The sequence below is a fragment of the Liolophura sinensis genome, chromosome 8 (assembly GCF_032854445.1).
Source record: "Liolophura sinensis isolate JHLJ2023 chromosome 8, CUHK_Ljap_v2, whole genome shotgun sequence".
Classification (NCBI taxonomy): domain Eukaryota; kingdom Metazoa; phylum Mollusca; class Polyplacophora; order Chitonida; family Chitonidae; genus Liolophura; species Liolophura sinensis.
In genome coordinates this window covers 26,010,540-26,038,179 of record NC_088302.1, presented here as the reverse complement: position 1 = coordinate 26,038,179, position 27,640 = coordinate 26,010,540, and the positions used below count along the sequence as shown (strand labels likewise).

The 27,640-nt window shown below is 39.3% G+C and overlaps 1 protein-coding gene across 1 annotated transcript in view; it reads right to left on the bottom strand.

The window, feature by feature from the left end:
- The window catches only part of LOC135473364 (dual oxidase 2-like), a 36,638-nt gene extending 17,470 nt beyond the window's left edge, over nt 1–19,168 (bottom strand). Inside the window, exons 1-16 of the mRNA XM_064753214.1 lie at nt 18,874–19,168; nt 14,687–14,767; nt 13,971–14,153; nt 13,224–13,405; nt 12,700–12,919; nt 11,773–11,939; nt 7,231–7,312; nt 6,849–6,963; nt 6,491–6,581; nt 5,329–5,422; nt 4,898–5,052; nt 4,280–4,461; nt 4,008–4,126; nt 2,501–2,638; nt 1,034–1,138; nt 374–579 (exon numbers count right to left, since the gene is read on the bottom strand). Coding sequence (XP_064609284.1) covers nt 374–579; nt 1,034–1,138; nt 2,501–2,638; nt 4,008–4,126; nt 4,280–4,461; nt 4,898–5,052; nt 5,329–5,422; nt 6,491–6,581; nt 6,849–6,963; nt 7,231–7,312; nt 11,773–11,939; nt 12,700–12,919; nt 13,224–13,405; nt 13,971–14,153; nt 14,687–14,767; nt 18,874–18,931 — 2,178 coding nt within the window. The 5' untranslated portion in view covers nt 18,932–19,168. The remainder of the gene's footprint in view (nt 1–373; nt 580–1,033; nt 1,139–2,500; nt 2,639–4,007; nt 4,127–4,279; nt 4,462–4,897; nt 5,053–5,328; nt 5,423–6,490; nt 6,582–6,848; nt 6,964–7,230; nt 7,313–11,772; nt 11,940–12,699; nt 12,920–13,223; nt 13,406–13,970; nt 14,154–14,686; nt 14,768–18,873) is intronic.
- Between the last annotated feature and the right edge of the window lie 8,472 nt (nt 19,169–27,640).

Below are 27,640 nucleotides of genomic sequence, written 5' to 3'. Positions count from 1 at the left end.
GTAAAATCCACATACTCGAACAAACTTTTAACTACATGAAATAATCGAGATCGGAAGTACTGAACACTTGGACCAATGGCATCATTTTCTCATCTGCCAAATGTGGACAATGCGTCTCTACTCAACTAGAGCAAGGTTCAAATAATGAACGTATTCCCAAGCCATGCAGATCAGAAGCACTGTATATGTTGACATACTGAATCAAAGTTCATATAGCAAACACAGATAGTTCCTTATACACATGCACTACAGATTAAATTCATGTAAATATTAGCAGACCGCATCCAAGGATTACAGGACTACAGCGGATACAACGAAATGAGCAAAATAAATGAATTTAAAGCTCAAACAACGTAGACTTTTTCTGACTTACCAGATCGGATTCTTTCGGGACTTTGATTTGCAGTAAACTTTGGTCACCATCCAGTGCCTCCAGGAGTTCGATTTTCTTGACGTTGCGCAGGTCTAGAAGCCTCAGACTGTTCTTTCGGGAGTCCATGACGTGGATTTTAAGCCGCCTTGTCATAAACTCGATGATTACGTTTCGTTCCCCGGCCTTTGTGCCAACCCACTCTGATGCTGTGGGAGAAACACCAGAAGTTAAAAGTATTAATGCCCATGTACCATCGCAGTTGAAATACGTGTAACATTGTGAAAACATATAATGTATGCAATAGTTTAATTTTATATTGTATTTAGTAGTATTATTTTTCATGTATTATGTGCATGTATTATATTGCGAAGATCTCATCACTAGCTAAGTAAACCAGACTGCAGCAAAATATTCCCAATGTAATTCTGGCACGTTCAGGTGGCGCAACTCGTCGTATTGGCACGTATTGAACAGTTATCCGATTCCTATTATGAAATAGAAATTTTACAGTTTTGTTTCAACATTTATCGAAGTCAGTATACGGCATAGCTCTCACTGCTAAAAAGCAACACATGTCGAGGCCACTAAGGCAACTGTCCACTGTAATGGTGTATAGAAACAGAGCCCGGTAAGTGCTTATGTATACAGAGATGACTCTACCTTTGAGTATCTCCGTCTGCCCGCCACGTGCCAGTGTCGCCCTTTGGTTCTGAAATACCTGATTCTTCCTTCTCCTTCCCATCAACAGCAAAATTCCTATTGTCACTGCCAACATATAAAGATAAAGTGTCCTGTAACTTCAAAATGGACATCTGGAAAACATTGATTTAGCAAGGTTTTACCTAATAATTAAAACTAAGAAAAACATTTTGACCTGCATCTTGCAGCTACAATGCTTTGCTAATGGAGCTCAAGGGAGATAACTACTGCCAATGAATTTAATACTGTAATTGTGATGCCAACTAAAGACGGTTCAGCGTGATATCTCAGTTGAGATTTGCTGTTCTTCAGTGTTATGTGAAATAGAGCGTTTATATAGCTAGAATGGAAAGCTTTATTGTCATCAGTAACTTCGTTCAATAGCAGCCACATACATGGAATTAGATACAAAGTATAAAGTCTTATCGTTTGTTTCCCAGTTATATAAGACAATTTCACTACACAAGATAAACACGTTATAAAATATAATCACATTACATACGTACAAGACAAGCACGTCATACAAGATGATCACATTAAATAAGTACAAGACAATCATGTTATACAAGATAAACACGGTATGAAATATAATCACATTACATACGTACAAGACAAGCACGTCATACAAGATGATCACATTAAATAAGTACAAGACAATCACGTTGTACAAGATAAACACGTTATAAAATAAAATCACATTACATAGAATTTAATTATTTATTTGATTGGTGTTTTACGCGCACTCAAGAATATTTCATTTATACGACGGCGGCCAGCATTATGGTGGGCGGAAGCCTGGCAGAGCCCGGGGGAAACCCACGACCATCTGCAGGTTGCTGACAGACCTTCTCACTTACGGCCGGAGAGGAAGCCAGCATGAGCTGGACTTGAACTCACAGTGGCCGCATTGGTGAGATACATACATACAAGGCAAATCACGTTATACAGGACAAACACGTCATAGAAGGCAATCACGTTATACAAGATAATCACATAACATACATGTACGTATAAACAAGAAAATCAGGCTATACAAGATAATCACATTACATACATACATACATACAGGGCAATCACGTTATACAAGATAATCACATTACATACATACATACCTACAGGGCAATCACGTTATACAAGATAATCACATTACATGCATACATACAAGGCAATCACGTTATACAAGACAATCACATTACATACGTAGAAGGCAATCACGTTATACAAGATAATCACATTACATACGCACATACAAGGCAATGACGTTATACAAGACAATCACATTACATACATACACGACAATCACGTTATACAAGGTAATCACATTACATATGTACAAGGCAATCACGTTTTACAATACATTAACGTTGTTCACGGTGAACCTACTCCGACTGTTCCATTCCAAGTATAAAGTGTTTACATAATACTTACACGGCACACACAATCCCAGGAACAGAAACGACAATGCAAACGACACCTCACTGCCGGAGAAATAATCAAAACGTCTGATCTCAGTGCACGGCTCTATGTGGCTCTCGTTCAACTGGAAGGGTTGTGGACAGGGGTCACCTGGGGACAGAAGGTACATATATGTTAGATGCTAAACACCTACCACATTATGCATGTTTGACACAGAGTTATAGCACTGTTCACTTTAGTTATGATCAAATCCTTTGGCATTAGTATCCGTGCGTTAAAAGACATTCGTATTTCAGCCGGTGGTCTCTATTGCCATGTTTTTTTTTATGCAATTTGTAATATTTTTTAAACAAAGCCATTCTCAGATTGTTTTTTCCAGTACATTACTGAAAAGAATAAGTTATTTCTTAAAGCCACTGTAGGAGATAAAATTTGTAATAATTTGTTACATAAAAGGCATTCTCGGTGTATAACAACGCAATTTGCAATAAAAAGCTATTTGTAATAAATTTTGGCAAGGAATAAGTAATTACAAAAAATACTCTGGGTGTGGCAGTTTGTAAGAATTTATTACAAAAAGCCACTCTGAGATTGGAGTTTTGTAATAAATTCTTGAAAGAAAAAAGTTATTTTAAGTTTGTAATAATTTATTCCATAAAGTCATTCCCAGTGTGCAACAACGCAATTCGCAGTTTGTAAAATAATTATTAGAAAAGTTTACTCTGAGAGTAGTCTTTTTTGTAATACATTCTTATAAGCCATTGTAGAACTTAAAATTTGTAATAATCTATAACATAAAGCCAACATCAGAGTGTAACAACGCAAATTTGCAATAAAAAGCAATTCGAAATGGAGATTTTTTTTCTAAGAAAAATGCCTGAAAGGAAAAGGTTATTACATAAAGGCACTCTGGGAGTGGAAGTTTATAATAAGTTATTATAATAAGATTGGCTTTTTGTAATACAAAATGTAAAAGAGCAATTTGCAATATAAAGCAATTTGTAAAATTTTTTACGGAAAACCACGTGTGTGTGAATGTGCGCGTGGTTAGGTGAAAATGAACATGTAATGTATAAGGCCCCACATGTTAATATCACTGCCTTGCTATTCAAATATTTATGGGACTGATCTTAGGTTTTCAATCAGATTAAGTCATAAGCTATCTTCTAACAAATCTGAGAAATCTTTATATATTGAAACGCACTGTTAGCCAAATGGGCGGGTATCTTTGCCATCGGTTTATAAGCGTACTCTAGTAGGATGACGCCTAATAAGTACAGGTGTTCAGGACAAGGGTTATTTGTTGACATAATTCATTATCTCCAACATCATTTCCTTCTGAGCCTATCTATAAACCAACATTATTTACAATAGTCTTTTTCATCGTATTTTTCCATCTTACACTTACCTGACAAATGTAAAACCCCAAGCATACCTACATACCTACACACATACATACATACATACGGATACACGCACTCAAACACGCATACATACATGCATACATACATACACTCACCTGCTCCAAAGACAAACAGGTTTTGTTGAATCTCATTAGGTTGGATATTTGTCACTGCTATGATTATGTCATGCATTGTTGTATTGTTAATTTCGTCAACCTCTTCTTTTGTAAACAATCTAAAACAAGAAAATATAATTGTTTTTATTTAATTAGTTTTTGTTTTTTACTCTTCATGCTTGAAGAAACCTTGTTGAACAACATAAGGAAAATCACTCGATCATGTCAAGTATAGGTTCTAGACCTTAAAAAACTAACAATTGATTCCTTACCCGTTGAATTCCCAGTTTTCATACCAAAAGCGGTCACCATCTCGAATTCTAATAAACTGCTCCTGGGTGATCTTCTTAAACAACTCCCCGGGCCCCTCATCCGTTGTTTCTAACAGACCCCCAACAAACAAATCTATGTTATCATCTCTGCCACCATAAGTTTTATTTAATCGTTCTGCTATCTGCAAAATAAATAAAGAACAAAAAATTACGTGCTACATTTCATTTTTATTAGTATTTCTCTAGTAACTTATGGCGCCAAAAAAAAAAAAAAAGAAACAAAAACCATTAAAAGTACAAGACTTTAATTAATATTTTGCTAAACCCAAGTCAACTTCAGCATGGCGGGAAGAATCATATCTCTGGAAACATGCATTACCTCCCTTGCGCTGGACAGCACAAATATTTGTCGATTGCTCTAGTTTTTTGGACAAGAGGCACGCGTGAATGTCATTAACACAGGAGGAAATTTAATACAATAATTAGACTTTAGATGTTTTCAATGTGAGATGTTGATATAGCGTACCGGTATGCATTTTTGCAAAGCAACTCTTCTGGAGCTAAAATATTGTGCAGAAAATGGAGGGGTTCCTCCGGTAAGATAGTTTTATAGCTTACTTCAGGATTATCTGTGATATCACTAAAGCTCCGCCTCTTGAGTCCATAATGTTCTCTAACGGTGTTGTAATCTGGCACTCCATGATCACGGGCCCTCATAATGTTTAAGGCAGCCAAATCTCGACGAGTGAACTCCAATGGCCCAAACAACTGACCTGAGAACAAAAATAATATGGGTGTTACTCACACCGTAAGGTGATCATTAGGTTAGGTATTCGCTGAGTAAGGTGGTCGCTGAGTAAGGTGGTCGCTGGGTAAGTTGGTCGCTGGGTAAGATATAATGTTAAAATGTTAAAAACATTTTCTGGGTAAGTATTAATGTGTTTCAACATGACAAAGGCTGTAACATTTGAATTTCACATTAATACAGTGTTAGATTACAAGAATGTCTTGGCACTTCTTTCGTTTTAAAATTTCTCTGAGAGCCTTACCATTGATGTCGTTCACCATAATGCCGTCCTCCTTTTCTGCAATCTGAGATGCCATACCCCTAATCAAAGAATCCATGTCTTCATCCACGGCTTCCTGTTTAAATTAGCATACAATGGAGTTCATGTTAATTTCAGGAGGATTGTGCTGAGGTCGGAAGAACGGGGGTGGGAGGGTGGGGGTGGGGGGGAAGACCTATGTGTGTTTCTTTTTGTGTGAAGATGAACCAGGAGCCTCTCACCAATGCGGTTGCTGTGAGTTCCAGTCCAGCTCATGCTGGCTTCCTCTCCGGCCGTACGTGGGAAGGTCTGGCAGCAACCTGCAGATGGTCATGGGTATCCCCTGGGCTCTGCCCATTTTCCTCCCACCATAATACTGGCCGCAATCGCATAAGTGAAATATTCTTGAGTACGGCGTAAAACACCAATCAAATAAATAAACAAATTAAAGAAAAATGCTGCAGTGGAATGGGTATTTCAAGGAAATGATCTATGTTACTGCATTGATACACAGGAGACATTACATTGAATGACGATGAACGTCAGCAGAGCAAACGAAAGATATGTTATACTGGGTTCACGTTAAGCATTTAAATAGAACCCATAACCATATATATATGTTAAAAAGAAATTAATGATCTGAAGAAAGTTTTAATTTAGAACTCTTAGAGCAGTTATTCTAGAAAAGAAAACTTCATTGCATAGGGTCGATTTAAAATCAAGTTTTATGTTTTTGTTAAGAAACTACAAGCCCCACGGGATAGGAAAACTAACAAAAGATGTACCTCTGGGGATAGTCATATTCGCTTTATAACTTTTTATAAATTTAGAATTATTTTAACACTCTGAAGTAGTGCCAATCAGATGTTTTCTCGAAGGCAATAACTTGAGCTATGGTTGATTGAAATTTGAACATGTACTTTTGATCAAAAATCTCCGGTATGTATTTTATAATTAACTAGGTCGTTTAGTAATTTCCGTGTATAACGAACGTAAATCCAGTAACACTGGTGAGACGAATCAGGAAACGTATCTAGGGAAGCCATTGGTGTTTGAGAAAAAGGGGAATTATTTCGACAGTAATACAAAAATACTACACGCGGAGAATATTTCACGTTTCTAATGTACGATTTAGAGAGAAAACTATACCAAGTCTAATGTTTACCCGAGAATTCCAATAAGCGTTACACAGGCGTACAGCATGTTGGTTGGCAAACCCTGTCTTCAAGGTTGTCTTGACGAATTCACAATTACCGCTGTCGAAGCAAAGGTGATAATGACTTATTGAATGTGGTACAGTGAAATCATGGGGAAATAACTGAATGTTTACCAATGGAATAAGCAAACACTACTTCCAGTGTAATGTACATGTAGTCTACACTGCAGTGGGTAAACCCTTTCCATGTGAAAGGTCTTTAATTAGAGGGCAAATGAATTTTGAACTTTATTGGGGTCATTCTTTAAACATAGCAACGGTACGTATCACTGATATCGTATGAAATTAAAGTGAACAAAATCCTCACGTTCGTTTGAAGACACCGTTTGGGATGAGAGTATGACCGAACCTCATCGCTGCCGTCTGGAACTCGTGGGCGATTGCCGGGTTAACATTTCGCTTATATCCTGAAACATAACATTCTACAGAGTGAAACTAATCAGTTTTATGTTATGCACAAGTAGTGTATCTCCCAAAAACCAAGACTTAATCTGGACTCATTATTTTTGATATTTTATATTTTATCATCAAAGCATCACTGTTGATGGAAAATGTCAAATGAAAATCTTCGTTTTGGAGGTTGTAATATTTTATATATTGTGGTTGGCGCAAGCCTTTCGCAATCACGATAATCGTGGCATATATAGGGCCTACGTTCTGAAGAATACGTAAAATATGTGCTTGCTCACCTTTATACTCAGGAATCTGAAATGTGGACCCGTTTTGTGTCAACTGCAGCCATGCGGGCAGCCAGTCATACATGACGATTTTCTGAAATGGAAGTGTATGCACAAAGCTATTGAATTAATCGTCAAATTTTCCCTCGCATTTATTTTTAGTCCTTATCAAGCATAGTACTACACGTTACGGCATGAAATTACTGATCAATACGTGGCCATAAGAGAGCCAACTTTCAACAACTTTACTAGAGAAAACCTATAACAACGATATGTCTTCTTTTCCTTTTCGTTTCCCAAACAATCCCAAAATTATTTTGATTTATTTATTTATTTATTTGATTGGTGTTTTACGCCATACTCAAGAATATTTCACTTGTACAACGGCGCCCAGCATTATGGTGGGAGGAAACTGGGCACAGCCCAGGGCAAAACCCACGACCATCCGCAGGTTGTTGCCAGACCTTCCCACTTACGCCTGGAGAGGAAGCCAGCATGAGCTGGACTTGAACTCACAGCGACCGCACTGGCGAGAGGCTCCTGGGTCATTATGCCACGCTAACCGACTGAGCCACGGAGGCCCCCTAAATTCTTTTGAACGTCAAGAATTATTTTTGGCAGGTTTATCTTTTTGCTGTAAAGTGTATTTTAGGAAAATGACGAAAGTTTGACTAATAATAAACTCAATCTTTCATCTCAGTTCTCGATATGTAGCCTGTGACTATGAATATGCGTACCGCATCATCTATTAGAAATGTATGCTTTCACCCGAAACTGTTGAAAACTTCTGCTTGCAACAGTGAGTGCTTGGGGTTTAACGTCGTACTTAACAATTTTTCAGTCTTATGACGACGAAGGAATCATTAGAGGGCATGTAATGCACAGTACGGATTTCCACCGCTCTTTTATCCGCTCTGCTGCTTCACTCAGACGCATTATCGAAGGCAAGTAAGCAGCCCTGCCCGCGCCATGTTGAACGCCAAGCAATAAAACTGCAACTTTCTATTTTACAGTCTTAGGTGTGACTCGACCCAGGATTGACCCTGGATCTACCGCTCCCGAACCGGACGCTCTACCAACTTTGCTATCGGGGCCGGTAGGTACATGGAAGAAGTTTCTGTTGAAATTGTATGTATTTTAGAGACTATGTTGCTAATTTTATTAAAGGATTTGGCCCTTTGGAAATTGATTTTGGATATTGTTTTAAAGGTTGGCGACCTGAACTCAACTAGAGAGTGACTGCGAGCTTGGGCGTACTTAACAATTGAACACATATGCGACGACGAAGGAGTCCTTAAAGAGCATGTGATGTGCCTTCTTGTTGCAGAATGATTTCCCCTGCTGTTTTATTGAGATCGAGTGTTGCTTCACTAAGACAACTTACCCAAGACAAGTAAGCCGTCTCGCCTGAGCCATTATACTGATACGGGTCAACCAATTGTTGCACTATCCCCTCCATGCTGGACGCCAAGCGAGGAAGTTACAACTTCCTCTTTTAAAGTCTTAGGTGTGACTCGACCCAGGATTGACCCTGGATCTACCGCTCCCTAAGCAGACGCTCTACCTAATAAGCTATCGCGGCCGGTACTCCCGGGAAGAGACTGATAAGAATGCAGATAACACTTCCAATGTGATACATGTATATTCTTATCATGCAGACAACCAAAACGTTCTCACTTTGAAAATTTGGTATATCACTTCAAATGCCAGAAGACTAAATCATTGATTTAGCAATTGTGTTGGCAATCCCTGTTGGGCAAATCAGCTTAGTCAACTACCTAAAATCTTGTTACATCCCTAATCTCTCTCCGCCAGACCATCCTAAACTACCGGCGGTTGTACGGTTTGTCGAAATACCTCTCATATTCTGACACAAGTAGACGGTAATGTAGTCAGTGTTAGCCAATGAATGTAAAAAGTTTTCTCAAAAGACTACAAATTTTCATTGGTTGAAGTGGGGGTGTGTCTTCATTAATATATCATGTAACGAACACGATCGAATTTGAGGAAATTAGCGAGGAAGCTAAGGTCATTGTTTGTCACAAATTGGGAATAAAATAGCTATGCACATATCCAAGACAGTGTCTACAAGCGATTTACAGGGAAAAGATGTTTTTTTGGTCCGCTATCAATGGTACTCTTAGAACAATAACAGTGTCAACAAAACTCGATGTCCCTACTGTTGCCGTTGTGTCTCCTCTGGGGAGCATTGATTATAGTCTCGGGTAAAAGCTTTAAACAAGTGAGGCATACCTGTATCGTATTTTAGGGATGACTACGAATTCCAGGGTATTGTGGATGGTAAATTCAATTGTGGGAATGCAGTTCACCATTTGTAGAAGAGATGATCGAGATGGAAGAAAACTTTTGACTGCACCCATCTAAAAAACATTCGCTTGCATCATCTCATCAGAAAGATTTTAAGGGTCTCCGAGAAATGTTTGATGACATTTGTTCATCAGATTCTGGGTAACCGGACCAAGAGATCATTGACATTGATGAATTAGGTGACCAAACCTTGCTCCTAATGCTCAAGAAGTTATTTTATTATCACCTCACTGATAATTTTAAATGAAAGTTTTGAAATAAAACTCAAGATCTGACATCGTGGTATACATTTGTTTAAAAGCTTAAGTGCCGATCTTATTATATGTACAGTAGAAAAGATTCATTTGTCAGTCAGACTGAGGCCTTTTAATATACTAAGGCAATGTATGGATATAAGAAATGTTGTGATGATAATGATTTTTGATTTTTTTAGATTGAGTAACTCTCCCGATACAGTATGCCCAATTACATGTATGTGGTTTAGTTATTATCAAAAAAGGGCAAGGATATACAGTAGTTCAAAATAACTTGTAAACCACCAAATATTTAGTGACCATATAAACTGATCAATGGGTATTAGATTCTTTCTATTCTATTAAATTGTCACCAAGGCCCCACAAACGGCGGGAGAAGGGGAATGTACTCTAGATTCCATGTCCACCCATATGTGCAGCATGTAAGGGCTCTGATGAAAGTTGTAGACATAATATCCCCTTATGACGATTTCCCATAAGGTAATGTGAGGACATGTATATTTCCACACATGACCTTAAATCAAATATCTGCTTTAACAAGAGTTAAAGGTTAAATAAGCAATAAATATTGATACCATACATCTGATCTTGAGATGAAATGGTTTTACATGTAGATGTATTAATGCAGTGCTTTAATGTTAAGGATGCGTTTTCACTCTTCTGTCTTGTTCAGAACAAATATGCATATGTTAAACATGACGCACTCCATGACTGAACATTTTAAAGAAAAATTAGATCCATTTCTTACTGATGTGAGATACATACATGCCATATTAAATTTTTCTGATGCCATTCTGTCATCTACTGTGTGTAGTATGAGTAACTGCATCAAGAAACAAACGTGCTGGGAGATGGACTGCCGATCGTCGTCCACTCGAGCCACTCTGCTTGCTTGTAACGCATTTTGATGTCCTTGTACACAGGCTTCCTCTCTCGTCTGCAAGTTTCCTCTTTCCACACAGCCTTTCATTATTATTCAATCCCACAGAAAATGGCCTGCACATATACCCTCTCCTTTCACCACAACAACGCCAAGGAAAGGGGAAATGGAAATTAAGCCTCCAGGAGCTTGCTTTTCGTTCACAAATCACGCCTCTGGGCTACCACAAGACGATTGCTCACTGTTTATACTAGTTGAGCTACACGTACTTTACAGTGTTCCTTGAAATCGACAGAATATTTTCATTTCTTTGCATCATTGTTGTAAGCTAAAGATGTCTGCACATCCCAACTGTCATTTACTGTTTACGACTTTTCGTCAGGAGAGAGTACGGTCGTTCCCATTGGTCGTCCGTGATAATTCTGAAATAGCTTCGTTTACGACACGGTATGCCAGATGTGCATGCTTTTTAACAGAGGTTGAGTGGACTTACGGCTACTTACGGCTTGAGAATTCTCCTGCCAGAAACATTACTCTGCTATATCACCTGTGTAAGAGAGTACGTTTCGTTTTTGCAGTGAGGGAATACCTGCTAGGTTTGACACATATGATGGATATGTAGTTATGGGTTAACATGGCGGGAAACATAGTCAGGGCAACCCCACGAAATGTGACTCAGGCAACTTTTCCTTCTACTGGTAAGGAAGAAATTCGAAATTGAGGGATTTTCAGAAACCCGTCGGCCAATACAACAATGTTCTTCAAACACTTTAAAAAATCCACACGTCTGGGTTGTACATGTACGGTCATGTCAGTGACTGATTCACCATAGCCTTGCTCCATAAGTAGCTGACCTGTCATGATTCAAAGAGAAATCAGGCAAGGAAGCCTTGTCGGAGGCTAAGGCGGTGATGCGTACTTGGACCTACATGTCAGTTGGGTAATGCGGCTGGACCACAGATACGTCAGTGTAGCCGACCAACAACCCTTGACAAATGAAGTCATTTGTTCGTTTTCAAGCAAGATTCGACTTTTTCTGCAGTTATTACATGCAAACAAATCTAAGCCCTAAACATGCAATAGATTCATTACCTGATGATGGGCTACAACACGCTTTCTGGCCTCCAGGAATAACGTCTCGTCGTTCCAGTTTGGGTTTTGTTCACTCAAACTTTTTGCGACCATATTGTGCCACCGGAACCAGATGACACCAAAGGTCAAAAGGAATGGGTTCTCGTTGCCGCGTGGATTTCCGAGACCTGCCGGTGCATGTACATGGTATTGTTCGAAATAACAGGAGAAAAACAAAAAAAAACAGTGAAAAACCTCAGCAATGAATTAAAGATATGAAAACGTTATCCAGAAATATAAAAGGGGGTAAACATTATCACAGTGAAGAAAATAAAAGTATATCTTATCAATAAAATCGTTCTTATCTAACAATAGGCCCTACCGTCGTCATTCAGAGATAAATCTAAACCAGATATCCCCACAGAGGGTTTATACATGTACATATAGGTATAAGAAGGGTCAAGCAAAACACAAACGGCATAATTGGTGAATCCATATTTTTAGGTATAGCCTGCGTATGTGACGGCTGAATGAATTTTCTAAGAACTAAGCAAAAAATGGAAAAACTGAGATGCTGATCTGAACTATGCGGAGAACAAGATTGTACTTTACACATATAAGTTCAAAACAGATGTGTCTATTATCTCTTTTGTCAGAGATACAGAAAAAACCTGCAAACGCGAATTAGTCACTCGGGTAATACATGTGAAAAACCGGATACAATTCAGATATCAACTGTGTAATCACACTTTTCACGTGTAATTATAGAGCAGACACGTGATCAAAAATATATCTGGGAATCAGATAGGGCCTAATCTTGTTCAAAAGCGTGATTTCTCGTACACGATAACGTTTTTCAAACGAAGAAAACAGCTCAAACATCTGCATAGACCTTTCATTACAAAATTCTCATTGGGACAATAATTGTCCAGAGAAACGAATACTCACGGTAGAATCTGTTGACGGGGAATATTTCAGCCTGCCGAGGAGCCGGTGGGTTCGCCATAGGCAAACGGATGTCGTTGTCGGCAGGAAAGCTACTTTTAATATCCGCATTAGGATCCTGCGCCTTTAATTTGCCCCCCTCAAATTCGCGAATTAAATCAGCCCAAGCTTTAGCTGGACCATAGAACAGGCTACCGTCCAAATAGGGTGTATTTTCGTTCAGCTAAAAATACATAATAAAACAAATTTAAATCATGTAGATTGCATTTCTGCGTGACCTTCTGTCTTCTGTATATCCTCAAAGACATAAAGCAATTTTTACTTCAGCAAAAGCAAAACTGTACTATATTCTAGTTCTTAAAACAAGCCAGGACAGAATGAATCTTTTTCATGAATTATTTACAATTTGTTTATAAAGAACTGCGGGAAGAAATAACAAGTATTTATCAAGCGAAATGGATAATAAATCCGTGTGAACCCACTTGATACGGAGATCACGTCACGCGATAAACAGGACAGTCGCTCACCTGTTGGCGGGGGTTGTTGGGGGACAGCCCTGTGCTCTGGTCGTACCTAGTCCGTAACAATGGCATGGCCTTCCCCGTAAGATTCGCGTATCGTAAATACTTCTCTGTGATTGGAACAAAGAGGAACTCTGGCGGACACCCTGGTCGCTGGACATCCATGATTTCCTCTACAACCTGCTGGCCTAAATATGTCAAATTATCCAATGATATTATAATTTATGGTTTCTGTTCTTATAAATCCTTCTACCACATATTCCTTTTTACAAAATAAAAACATTAATATGACTGATACCTTTATTCAGTTCCTCCTTATTAGCCTTTGTCGATCTCCCCGCTCCCCCTCATTTATTACCTTAATTTAGTCATATACTGAGTCGCTTGTCAATTCGTTCGTGAGCTGAACAATTTGAAATATTGGTTAATTTATCTTTCTTGCATATGTAAACAACAACAACAACAAAAACACAATTCTTACATGAGTTTGCCTATGTGTCACTTAAATCAGTGGCCGCTGACTTTCCACGATGACATAATTAAGAAGCATACCGTTTCGTTTATTTATTTATTTGATTGGTGTTCTACACCGTACTCAAGAATTTCACTTATACGACGGCGGCCAGCATTATGATGGGAGAAGAAAACCCATGACCATCCGCAGGCTGCTGACACACCTTCCCACATACGCATATCGTTTCAAGGCTTGCTAATTTTTTTTATCGTAGAAGTTGAAATTCGTCTCATTCTTACCAAAGAAGACCATGAAGGCTGTTCGGTTTCTCTGGGACCCTTCAGAGGCCATTCTGAGGTCCTCACCGTCTTCTGCCTTGTGGAATGCCTGGCTGAGGTCGAGGGCATTAGGTCGGTCATCGCCTGCTGGCTCATACACACCATCAGAGTACGCCGTTGTGCTCATCCGAATTACATGACTATCTGATGATGTAAAATCAAAGGACTTTTTCAATGTCGGAGGAGCGCATGAAAAAAAATAAAGATTTCTCATGTATAGAAAAATATGGACTGTCCCAGCATTTTTTTGTTTCCTGATGAAGATATATTTACATGATCCCAAAGCTTTGAAAAACATGAAAATCATAAAAATATCAAGATCGGACTAAAAGCGTGGATTTTCCGTTTTATTTTTGGATTTTTGATTACTGGTTCGTTCGTAAAACACAAAGCACTTGATGTCGCCTGGAAGATACTTGTCTGCGACAAGGGTTTTGTGGATGTTGTTGGAACCTAAGAATAACAATACACTTAGGAACTCAACAAAAGCAGTGGCTTGGGAACTCACGTTTCAAATGTGCTACAGGGCCCCTTTCTTTCATCAACACACCACAAAATTTTCAGATGACCTAATTATTACCTTGTGAGCTGCAGGCGAGCATCCAGATGAGATGAACCTTACAGGAAGTTCTTTCGCTTTAAGAGCCACACTTGAGTCGGTTTCAGGACATACTCACCTATAGCACCTTGGTTGGGAATGTTGAGGTTATTGAAGAAACCGTCGAAGGGTGGGTATTCAATTTTCGGCCTCTCCTCCTCTAGATAAATCAAAATAAAACAAGCGACGTAACCATCAACGAACAGCCAAAAAGGCCTTTAGTGTGGGGTCAAGATGGTTCCCCACATGTGGTACTTGATTAGTAAGCCCTGTGCTAAGCGTGAATCCTAATTATCGACATTTTTTAAATATATTTAAACGTCACATATTCAATTCCTTTGTCAAAAATTTTCGAATTTTGATAGAAAAAAACTCCTAACAGAAGATGTCACTTGTCTAAACTTGTCGGGGCCTCCGTGGCTCAGTCGGTTAAAGCGCTAGCGCAGCGTAATGACCCAGGAGTCTCTCACCAATGCAGTCGCTGTGAGTTCAAGTCCAGCTCATGCTGGCGGCCGTACGTGAGAAGGTCTGCCAGCAACCTGCGGATGGCCGTGGGTTTCCCCCGGCCTCTGCCCGGTTTCCACCCACCATAATGCTGGCCGCCGTCGTATAAGTGAAATATTCTTGACTACGGCGTAAAACACCAATCAAAAAAAAAAAAAAAAAAAAATCTTAACTTGTCTAGAAATACTCAAAATGTTGTGTTGTCATATCATTTAACATACAATTACGTTGAATGGTGCCAAGGATACATGATTCTTAGTCAACCATAGCAGTGGGGATAGTGTAATTACAATCGGCTGGAGGTCACACGCGCACTATTACAGGTGAAATCTGTCTCCTTGTTAATTTTACTCTCACACCGATGTTTGAATGTATTGAATTTATCTATTTATTTGATTGGTGTTTTACGACGTACTCAAGAATATTTCACTTATACGACGGCGGTCAGCATTATGGTGGGTGGAAACCGGCCAGAGCCAGGGGGAAATCCACGACCATCCGCAGGTCGCTGCAGACCTTCCCACGTAGGGCCGAAGAGGAAGCCAGTATGAGCTGGACTTGAACTCACAGCGACCGCATTGGTGAGAGACTCCTGGGTCATTGCGCTGAGCTAGTGCGCTAACCAACTGAGCCACGGAGGCCCCCTGGATGTATTGAAAGTATTAAAACTAACATTATTAATGTTCGCTTTTAGATATGGTTTTAAACAGTACTTTTTATGATTTACAAGTTGAATTTCACTTCATGGCTCTTAAGCTGTTTGTATTGTTTATGGGGCTGTTATATACAATCTGCATAAAATGCTTTCGTATCTATTTCACCAAGTTCATGGCATATTTAATTATGATAATAGAATTCTGTGAATAAGGGCTAATCCAGCTGGGGATATATTATTATTGTCATGGTTTTCCTCGGGCTGGCCGCCTTCGTATAATTTAAACATTCCTGAGTAAGGCATAAAACGCCAATCAAACAAATAAATTTTCCTTTCATTGAAACTGAACTGTCAATTTTAACAACAGAATGGAAAGGTACACGATCTTTTGTGTCACTGGTTATTTAATAGGATTAGCAAAGTACGCAACAAAGCCTGAACAACTTGATAATAATATCATAATATTCGGGTTTGAGAAATAATCATTTCAGTTCTGTTCTTAAAACAAGGACCATACAAAATTTCGTGTAGCTTATGTATCCTGAACTAACTACCGCGCGTCGAGAGCAATCCCCGCTATACCGGTAACACCTGAGTGATCTTAAGTACATATATAGTCTGCCATTGTTTTATAGTTTATAAATCTGAGGATGTGAAGTTTGCATATGAGAATGTGTTTGGGAACTGGCTCAACTTTAAACATAGTGAGAGCTGTACCCAACACTAAACCCAGTTTATAGTAACAGCAGGCGCGCACGTAACATGCGACACGCTACAGAGGTGGCGCAATACAAAGCGCGTAAGATACCAAAGTTGTGCAGGGCAAATGAACCAGGACGAGATTGGAATGATCGCTTGGTGTTCATTGCCAGGTCAGTGTGAGGGAGCAAACAAAAATACATGTATGAAATACACACCTAAACAAAGGTTTCAAGCGTGGTTTTTAACACACTTTTACATACATCCGTATGGTGAGGCAAAGACACCCTGTGTTCTCGTTTCTCTTACTGAATAGGACAAGCTGATAAATGCTGTAATATTCCCCAATCATAAACGTACATGTATTTATTTACACTACGGTATCCCACGTTGTGTACCGCTCCACAGAGAAGATGTGCACTTCTGTCTTGCCGACACTCCATTTACGTCATGCAAGATCGGCCAATAGCCAGCGTTCAACATGCCATATGTGAATGACGCTATAGTGTTTCTTAACTTTGTGGGTTTCTGGGTGTTTCCTTAAAGTATTATATATATATAGAGGGGAATAAAGAGGGAAGAAAAGATTCCTATAGAAACTATTCATCAGTCTACGTGTAAAGTTGTAATGGCAAGTCACTCTCCAGACTTGGGTGTTAGCATGATTGATATAGGTACTGATATGTTTCTCAAGGTGTATTCAGGACGAAAAGAAAAAGGCACCCCGCGTAGGCCTCGATAATTAAATGTCAGTTATCACCGTATATGAAGGTAGGCCTACAACGGAGCCCTTCAGAACTAATGCATGTATACTGTGTACTATGTACAAGAGGTAACGTGAGAAAAAAAAAACACTTTAGATCGTTGGCTTTATGTTCTATATTTTGGTATAATGATTTTCATTACATCATGGCTGCTCCACTCTAATCTGTGTACATGTATATTGTTAGATTAGCCTTTTTATACGTTTATTAGGTATCTCTGCCTAACAAAGTCATGCATTTGCCAGCGTTTGTTTGTCTACCTGTCTCTCTTTTCTCACTGTTTGTCAGCAACTTTACTGAGTGACATTTTCTGCACTGCTTGGGTTTGAGTTAAATACTAGCATATTAAACTATGCAGCTGATCTATATCTGAGTCCCAACCCAGGAAATTTGATTCTTAATGTTTCTATCTTAATGACTCTTAAAGACTAAGATGTGCCTTATACTGAGTAAATGTTTGCTTCACCCAAAAACGTAATTTAACGTTAGCCTACTTTGAAACAGAAGGCTCCGTGTTTAGTTCAACGTGCTTAAGGTTCTTGTCAGGAAAACAGTGCCATTTTTGCTTATAATGATAATACGTGTAGTCCCTAGATGTGTTAAAAGTTGGAATATAGTATTTGTGAAACCTATTTCTTAGCGAAGATCGTCGACTATGTTTTAGTGTTTTAAGCCGTTAATTTAGGGCGGTAACCAACGACTTCAGTTACACTAGAACATGGATATCTGCATTCCTCTGTCTTGAGCCCAAAAGTGACAATTTTGCTCCCGTTGAAATAGAAAAAAATACTGTATTTTTCCTCTTTTTTGCATGTTGGGGGAGATACTACATGTATGTTTAGCTGCGGCGGAGATATGCACTCTCGGAGTCTACAGCAGTTACAAAGAACTTACCATGGAAGAGATCCAAAACAATGACAACGTTGTGTTGTGTGGATAAAATGACGTCAGCTCATTATACCGAAATTTGGTTCATTCCAATACAGACACTTTCCGTGGTAAAATAAACTTACCGATTCATTACTGCACTGTTTTTTTCAAATTTAGTTGTTTTTTGGGGTTTTTTTTTTTTTTTTTGGTTTTGCTTTAATTATCGAAATTGTATTTATTAGCACATTTGTTTTGAGAACACAAACTTTACTTCCCGTTACAAGATTTCATGACGCATAGCAAACAACACTCAAGGCCGGAAAGAGATACTTTGCAGTTCAGCCTTTCCAGTTAAGTAGCAAAAACAGGCCTTACATATAATTACTGTAGTAAGCCACATGTTCAGTGATATCACAGGGAGTTATAAAAACCTTCTGAACGTCTGACAGGTTATGACCAGGAAAATAGTATTCAATGCCAAGTTATGGTGACAGAAAAGCCAACGGAGGCTAATAATGCCTTACGGTACATCGTTTAGGAGCCATTCGATATAGGCCTGCTTATGAATGTGGGCTATGTTCGAATAAAACTATATTCTACGTCGAGTCAATTCAGTAAGCAGTCACACATGGATTTAAAAAAGACCGAATTTATCTTTGAAGGGCATCATAATTGCTTTTGATTTTGTTAATCCGATCTCTGAAAAATAATGTCTGCCGACAAGAGCTTATTAAAGCACTATACAAATAAATTAATAGAAAAGTCAGATATTACCTTGGCTCCTTGTGCCTATTGCCAGGCAGACAAGGCAGACGAAGGCCGTGTACAGCATACTGTTGATCCTTGAACTGTCGGCTCATGGATGTATTAAACTGGCCAGGTCCGATTTATCCGTCTCTCTCAGAAACAGATACTTAAACAGGAAACGTGACTCTTGCGTTAAATTGCCCAGCGCAAAAGCGCACGGAAGTTTTTCACTCGAGTCCAGGACTGAGGGAAAATATGGTCGTGACTTCGTCGCAGTATTTACAACACTGCTCAAAGTTACCCCGGCAATCAGGAAGTAAAACGTCCTTCGTCACCTAGGTATTTGGCTTAGATGGAGTTTCGACAAAGGTGTCTCCGACAGCATTTACTACTTCACTACGCATTTAGTCCATGTGTATGTTTGTAGCGGCTAACTTTTTTGAGGTGCAGACTGTAGAAGCATTCGTAGAGTTGTTCATGAGAGCAGTCCCCGCAAAAAATTTTTTAGAAGTGTGTCAAGATTAAATATCACCTGTAGACTGAAGTCCTAAGACCTGTCAGTCCCCGCTTAACCCCATCTAACCAGATTTACAGCAAACAGTACAAAGACTGCTTTTTAGTTTCTAATCTATCTATCTATGTAACCTTTGTTACGTGGAGATTGTTTTGAAATTTGAGACCGTGGGAAGGTCTGCCAGCAACCTGCGGATGGTCGTGGGTTTCCCCCGGGCTCTGCTCTTTTCCACCCACCATAATGCTGGTCGCGGTCGTATACGTGAAATATTCTTGAGTACGGCGTAAAACACCAATCAAAAAAAAAAAAAAATTTGAGACCACAGCTTAACTAGGACCGTGTGCACAAAGGGATCGAAAGCCTAAGTTGATTGCAAAAAACTAAGATCTCGATCGTAGCCGTAGCTTACATTCGCACATCCTACCACGAAGGGATTATAAGCTACGATAGTTGTAACTTATAATCAAATATTACAATCGGGTCGGACGTGTATTGCAAATAATTTACAATTGCCCCAACCCTAACACTAAATACAAATACTTGTCTTGAGTAGACAGCCAGTAAGTACTTTTTCCGCTTTACAAAGATGTGCAATGTAATTGTCTCAAAAAGATAGTTTGCGCTTTTTCCCACATGTTTTTGAGTTGTTAGCTGCTGAATCAATATTGCGTACAAGTTTTTAACCGGTACATTATAAATTTATACGGGCCTCTTTTATGTACGAGTCAGATTGGTTATAACTTCAAAAATTTATAATCGTCTTACAATTCCGTTGAGCAAGAGGCGCAACTTATTTTCACAACCAATTGTTAACTCATTCGTAAGGTCTACAATCGGCTGTAGCTAAAATTTCTTTGTGCAAGCGGGCCAAGTACTAGCACTAAGCTTAACCATTCCACTTTACTGATTCTGGCCATTCCACTTTACATACTATGTCCGTTTACTGATTCTGGCCATTCCACTTTACATACTATAGCCGTTTATTGATTCTGGCCATTTAACTTTACATACTACAGCCGTTTACTGATTCTGGACAGTCCTCTTTACATACTATAGCCGTTTATTGATTCTGGCCATTCCACTTTACATACTATAGCCGTTTATCTATTTTGACCATTTCACTTTACATACTATATCCGTTTATTTATTCTGGCCATTCGACTTTACATTCCACATAACATGGTATAGCCTTGTACTGATATAGGACATTTAACTTAATATTCTAAAGCCTGTACATTGACAACGTATTGACTATCTCACTTTACCTTCTATAGCCCTGTACTGATACTCACCATTTAAGTTAACGTATTATAGCCGTGTGCTCATGCTGACTATTAGAATTAACATGCTATTGTCGTGTACTCATACTGGACATTCCACATAACATGATAAAGTCTTGTACTGATCCTGGACATTCCACATAATATGCTATAACCGAGTACTGATGCATCACATTCCACATAATATGCTATAACCGAGTACTGATGCAGGACATTCCACATAATATGGTATAACAAAGTACTGATCCAGGAGATTCCACATAACACGCTTTAACAGAATACTGATCTGGGACATTCCACATAACATGCTATAACCAAGTACTGATCCAGGACATTCCACACGGTTATTGCCGTGTACTGATACTGGACATTGTACATGGCATGTTATATCCCTGAACTAATCTTGGACATTTCACATAATACGCCATAGCCGTGCACTCATACTGGACATTCCACATAATATGCTATAGCCAGGTACTGATCTTGGACATTCCACATAATATGATATAGCCGTGTACTGATCCTGGATATTCCACATAGTATGCTATAGCCGTGTACTGATCCTGGATATTCCACATAGTATGCTATAGCCGAGTACTGATCCTGGATATTCCACTTAATATGCTGTAGCCGTGTACTGATCCTAGACACTCCACATGACACGTTATAACCAAGTACTGACCCAAGACACTCCTCATAACATGCTTTGACCGAGTTCTGATCTGGGACATTCAACATAACGTGCTATAACCAAGTACTGATCCAGGACATTCCACTTAATATGCTACTGCCGTGTACTGATCCTGGATATTCCACTTAATATGTTACAGCCGTGTACCACTACTACTACTACTAGAAAATATCGGCATATTCAGGTGCCATAATAGCCCTATTCATGCCAGAGCAACCAAATATTTTCTCTTCTTGTCATCCTGAAAGGATAATTATTAGTTATCAAATTTAGAGACGAGTTAAATAATACCGATGATAACAGAATCTAATTATTTTGGTGGTTAATATAGTAACTAACAGAATCTCTTACTTCTTGTGACAAAAATACTATCAAATTAAATATTTGAGCTTTGTTGGTTTGTGGATTTAAAAGAGTCGCCACTGATGGTTGTTGCACACCTAAAAACGAAAGCTGTCTTAATATATAATTACGAATCTGTCCATAATATGGACACCGAGTTAAAAAAGGATCGATAGTTTCTAAAACACCGCAGTGGTTACAAAACCCAGTGGGATGCTTTCCAATTCCACAGAGATAAAAATTCAAAGGAACGTGACCCGACTGCAATCTCATCAAAAACATTCACTCAAGCATTTCTTACTGTAGAAAACAAACTGTAATAAAATCTACCTTTGGCACTATTTTCCCATTCCTGCTGCCATATTCCTATTGCTTGCTCAAATTTACTCTTATGTTCAAGAAATTCAGGGTCATAATTAGCGTCACTGCAAAACGCAGCAAAAGACTCAGCCATGAGGTCACTTTTTTCTCGTTCGGAATAGCATTGACGTTATCCTCAACAAGAGCTGGAATAGAGAAACTTTTACTCTGGCCTTTGATTTTTTTAATTCGTTTCCAGACCTGAGTTACTGATGTATCTTCGTTTAGTTTCGAGCAATAATTTCGCCTATGGTATTTTTGTGATTGTTTAATTCGCTGGATGGCTGCTTTTTTCTTCTTATAATCAATTATATCCTCTGTTTTACCAGAACGCAATGCACGATTCTTTGCTCTTTTTCTGTCTTAAATAGCGTCAGTACACTCAGTATTCCAATACGGTACGGGCTGTTTCTGTTGGTATTTACCAGCCGCTCGAGGAATAGTTTCATTAGCTATTGACGTTATTGCAGAAATAACATTATCATTAAATATATCAACATTATCATTAGCAACTTCCTCCACTAAGACAGACAAACATTTGCTGCGGAATAACCCCCAATTTGCTTCTTTAATATTCCATCTAAGTGGTTGCCCTATATCACTGAATTTTGGTGTTACCCGAACATCAATGATAAGTGGACAGTGGTCACTCCCACAACAGTTGTTCTGATCAGCCGACCATGTCAGATCAGACGATATGTCAAGTGAGGATAACGTGAGATCTAACGGGTTGATTCCCCTGACATTGCATTAAACCCTGTTCCGGTTCCATTATTATGAATCACCAAATCATATTTGTTTAAGAAAGCCAATCCCCATTGGTTGTTAAAATTTGTCTTGTTAACCCGGTCATACCGCAATGAAATAGCCTGGGATATTATATTTTAGCTTAGGTTTGAGAAAAGTTTCCTGTACACATAAAATGTCAGGTGGTTTGTCTAACTTACAAATAAACTGTTTGAACTCTTGTCCGTGTGACAAGACTTTGTGCATTATATTGGATAATATAGAGCCCCACCATAAGGCAGATTATTGGCTGTAGGTTGTACTTAAACATTGTGGCTATCTTTACTCAATATCAAATTTAAATCATCAATATTTATACTGTGGCCGAGGTGTCTTTTGGCGGACCGACTAATGACTATTACCTTGTCAATTCTGCTAACAGATTTCGAACATGAATCTCCTCAAGTACGAAGGCCAGAAACTTGTCTAAAGAAAGGTTGGGACAGTCAGTCTGTACAGCGACTGCACAAGTTATCACTGGCAGAGAGCTGCTCATGGGGGTGAGAACAGATGTTGGATCAGGTTTGCCGAGCACGGGATTTCTTGCATTTTCTCCATTGGCTCGATCCACGGGCTGAACATTTCTATTGTGTAACCTCGAATGTACTGTAGGCACAGATTCTGCTTGATTTGCATTTTCTAAAGAATTCTCTTGAGCTGTGCAAAGATTGCTTTTGGCCTCATGCCGCGCAACACGCTTCTGAATAGGAGATTTTTCTCACTGTTTTCACGTGCTGCACTTTCGCCGCCTCTCGCCCTGCTGGGCAAGCCCCATAACTTGTACAATGTGCCGCCAGACAATTACTATATTTTGGAGTCTCTTTATTTGTACAGTTTTCATACGTATGGTTTTCACTACAGCGGGGACATTTTGTGTTGGACCGGCAGTGTCGGGAAACATAACCCTATAGTTAACAATTATAACACCGCATAACTGGTGGAATAAACCGTTTAACATTGAAGGGTTGATAACAGATATGAACCCGGCCAGGCAAACCGGCAGTTGAAAATATCAGCAATATAGAAGTAGACGGTTCTCTTTCTTTACCTTTTTGTAGCCTTTTTGCTTCTACAACATTTTGTGACTTAAATGCTTTAACTATATGTTTTTCAGTTGTTTCCACATCAACACCATATATAACCCTTTTATACTGCGACGCAGACTTAGGCGGCGAAGACACAACATTCACTCCAGCAAGAAGTGTAAAAGAACAGAGCTGAACAGCCGGTCGGGGGGATTTACATTGAATAAGAAGATCTCCTCCTGATAGTTTTTTAACACATTGAACATCGCCGATTTGTTTGTGAAGATCTTTACCTTGCTTTACCAAGCTGACTTTCTGAATCGGAGTCTGCCCTTGTAATGACTTAACAATAACATTTGGATTTTCACTAGCCTCGTTTGGTTTTTTTGCAGAGTGACCGCCATTTGCGTCGCTATCAGTTTCAGAGTTACTGGACGAGGTTGGGCTACTTGGGGAACGATTTTTCTTTTAACAAATACTTCTTGGTAGTCCCATATACTCTCGAAACAAACAAAAGACTGAGAGAAAAAGAACCAGTCCCCACAGGTCATGCACACTGCACGCCGACCCTCTCAATTTTCCAGACTCTCTCGGTCACTAGCCGTGTACCGATACTGGACATTCCACATGATATGCTATATCTGTGTACTGATCCTGGACATTCCACATAATATGCTCTAGCCTTGTAGTGACACTGGACATTCCACCTATCCTGGAACGATACTGACTATTACACTTAGCATACTGTATTCCTGCACTCATACTGACTATCCCGCTGCACATAATTCAGCCCTACAGTGATACTGGTAAGTGAGAAGGTCTTGCAGCAAGCCTGTGGATGGTCGTGAGTTTTCCCCGAGCTCTGCCTGGTTTCCTCCCACTGTCTTCCCTACGGAGTAAAGCACCAATCAAATAAATAAATATAGACTTGTAGTGATACTGACCATTTCACTTAACAATCTAAAGCCATTTACTGATAGTGACCATTCTCATACTGGGCATTCCACATAACACGCTATAGCCATGTACACATACTGGGCATTCCACATAACACGCTATAGCCATGTACACATACTGGGCATTCCACATAACACGCTATAGCCATGTACACATACTGGGCATTCCACATAACACGCTATAGCCATGTACACATACTGGGCATTCCACATAACACGCTATAGCCATGTACACATACTGGGCATTCCACATAACACGCTATAGCCATGTACACATACTGGGCATTCCACATAACACGCTATAGCCATGTACACATACTGGGCATTCCACATAACACGCTATAGCCATGTACACATACTGGGCATTCCACATAACGCGCCATAGCCATGTACTCATACCGGACATTCCACAAAACATGCTATAACCCTGTACTCATACTGGACATTCCACATAACATACTATAGTCCTGTAACTATACTGGACGTTGCACATAACATGCTATAGTCCTGTCCTCATACTGGGCATTCTACAAAACATGCTATAACCCTGTACTCATACTGGACCTTCCACATAACACGGTATAACACTGTACTAATACTGGGCATTCCATATAACAAGCTATAGCCATGTACTCATACCGAACCTTCCGCAAAACATGCTATAACCTTGTACTCATACCGTACATTCCACAAAACATGCTATAACCCTGTACACATACTGGGCATTCCACATAACCCGCTATAGCCATGTATATTCCACAAAACATGCTATAACCTTGTACTAATACTGGGCATTCCACATAACATGCTATAGTCCTGTTCTCATATTGGACACTCCACATAACATGCCATAGCCCTGTACTTATACTGGACATTCCACATAACATGCTATGGCCCTGTACTCATACTGGACATTCCATATAACATGCTATGGCCCTGTACTCATACTGGACATTCCACATAGCATGCTATAGTCCTGTACTCGTACTGGACATTCCACATAACATGCTATAGCCCTGTACTCATACTGGACATTCCACATAACATGCTATAGCCCTGTACTCATAATGGACATTCCATATAACATGCTATAGCCCTGTACTCATACTGGACATTCCACAGAGCATGCTATAGTCCTGAACTCATACTGGACTTTCCACATAACATACTATAGTCCTGTACTCATACTGGACATTCCACATAGAATACTATAGTCCTGTACTCATACTGGACATTCCCCATAATGCGCTATAGCCGTGTCCTCATATTGGACATTCCCCCACTGTTGCGCCTGTAGTGATGCTGACCATTCCACCTAATATACTACACCCCTGTTGTGATGTGCTGTGATCCACACAATATGATATACTGTTGTACTGATAGTGACCAGATAACATGCTATAGCCCTGTAGTTATACTCGCTGTTCACCTTAACGTGCTGCCGCCCTGCACTGATACTGACCATTGACTGAGTTGATCTTTGTCAGCATACTCATTACACTTTATTCCAAGGACAAAACACACATCTGGAAGTCGCCGAGAGCAGTTCCAGAAGATGTCAAGGTGGATGATGTCTTGTCACTTGGCATTTCGAAATAGCCTGATTCGTATTACATTAAGCTCCATTTTGAATAAATAAATGTATTTTTTTCGCAATAAATGTTGCTCAAGATTAATACAGATAGATTAATTCAAGATTAATACAGATCTACATTACAGTTATAAGCTGGTTGCTACTGTTTAATACAGAAGCAAGTGGGAAGTTCCTTTATAATACTGTGCCAGATTGCATTATGAAAATAAGACCCCGTGTTCAATCCATAGCCACATCTTACGGTGCACGAAGCTCTTGTTTACTGAAAGGCTTCCTCGCCACGAACCAAGTATGAAAAAGATATGGTTGGGTGGACGACATAAATAGTGACACCTAAAAGACACATGTAACCGCTGCTGTGAGCCTGTATACAAGGTCAATAAAAGAGAAGTGACTAAACAAATTATCATGTGTGCCTACGTTTTTCTTTGCATAAATAGAGGGATAGAAGATGGTTTCATTGGGTACAGTCGTACACATGACACGTTTTTTTTTTTATGTTTGCTCCTTTCTAGCGATGTTTTCTCTTTACTTTGCTATTGGCGCTTCCTTTTAAGCTACTTGTTACAAAAATACCCCAGATCAAATGACATGGAGGCAAGTGCATATACATTTGTGATCCCTACAAGTGGAGCTACTACAAGCGATTACTGATTAGCTTTACACATAGCGTGCTATGTCACAAACAACACAAAACGCCATAAAATTCGACCTGGCAATTCTGGTGTTAACAACCGCGTAAAACTGTAAACCATAGAAATAAAAACTCTAATCATGGTTTATTCTCTTTCGGAAAAAATCCCTTATTCTGATTTATAAGAAATTCTCCTTCTACTTTCTTTGAAGCGTAGCATTTCTGTAAAATTAGCGGAAATATACCTCTGCTTTTTTTCAAACCTGTAACAGTTTGGAGTGTAGGTTGAAAATGAATTTTGAAAAGAAAAAAACTTTCACACCATTTGGACGACCTTGAGCCGCATCATTTAATGTTTACTGTGTGTAGACCGCAATGTCAAATCACCCGAGTTCTCATGTATATGTCAGAACAGTGTGTAAACAGGAAACCGGGCGGAATTCGACACAAACAAACGACTCTCTACTCGTTCGTATTCCTTGGGAGAGGGTCATGGCCGAGTTGCCGAGGGCGCTCGATATAATTTATGATATAAGGTTTTCAGTCGGGGCTATTGTGATACAGGAAAGTTCTGCATTCCAGCTTTGTACTAAGGTATATTTGTCAGGTCTA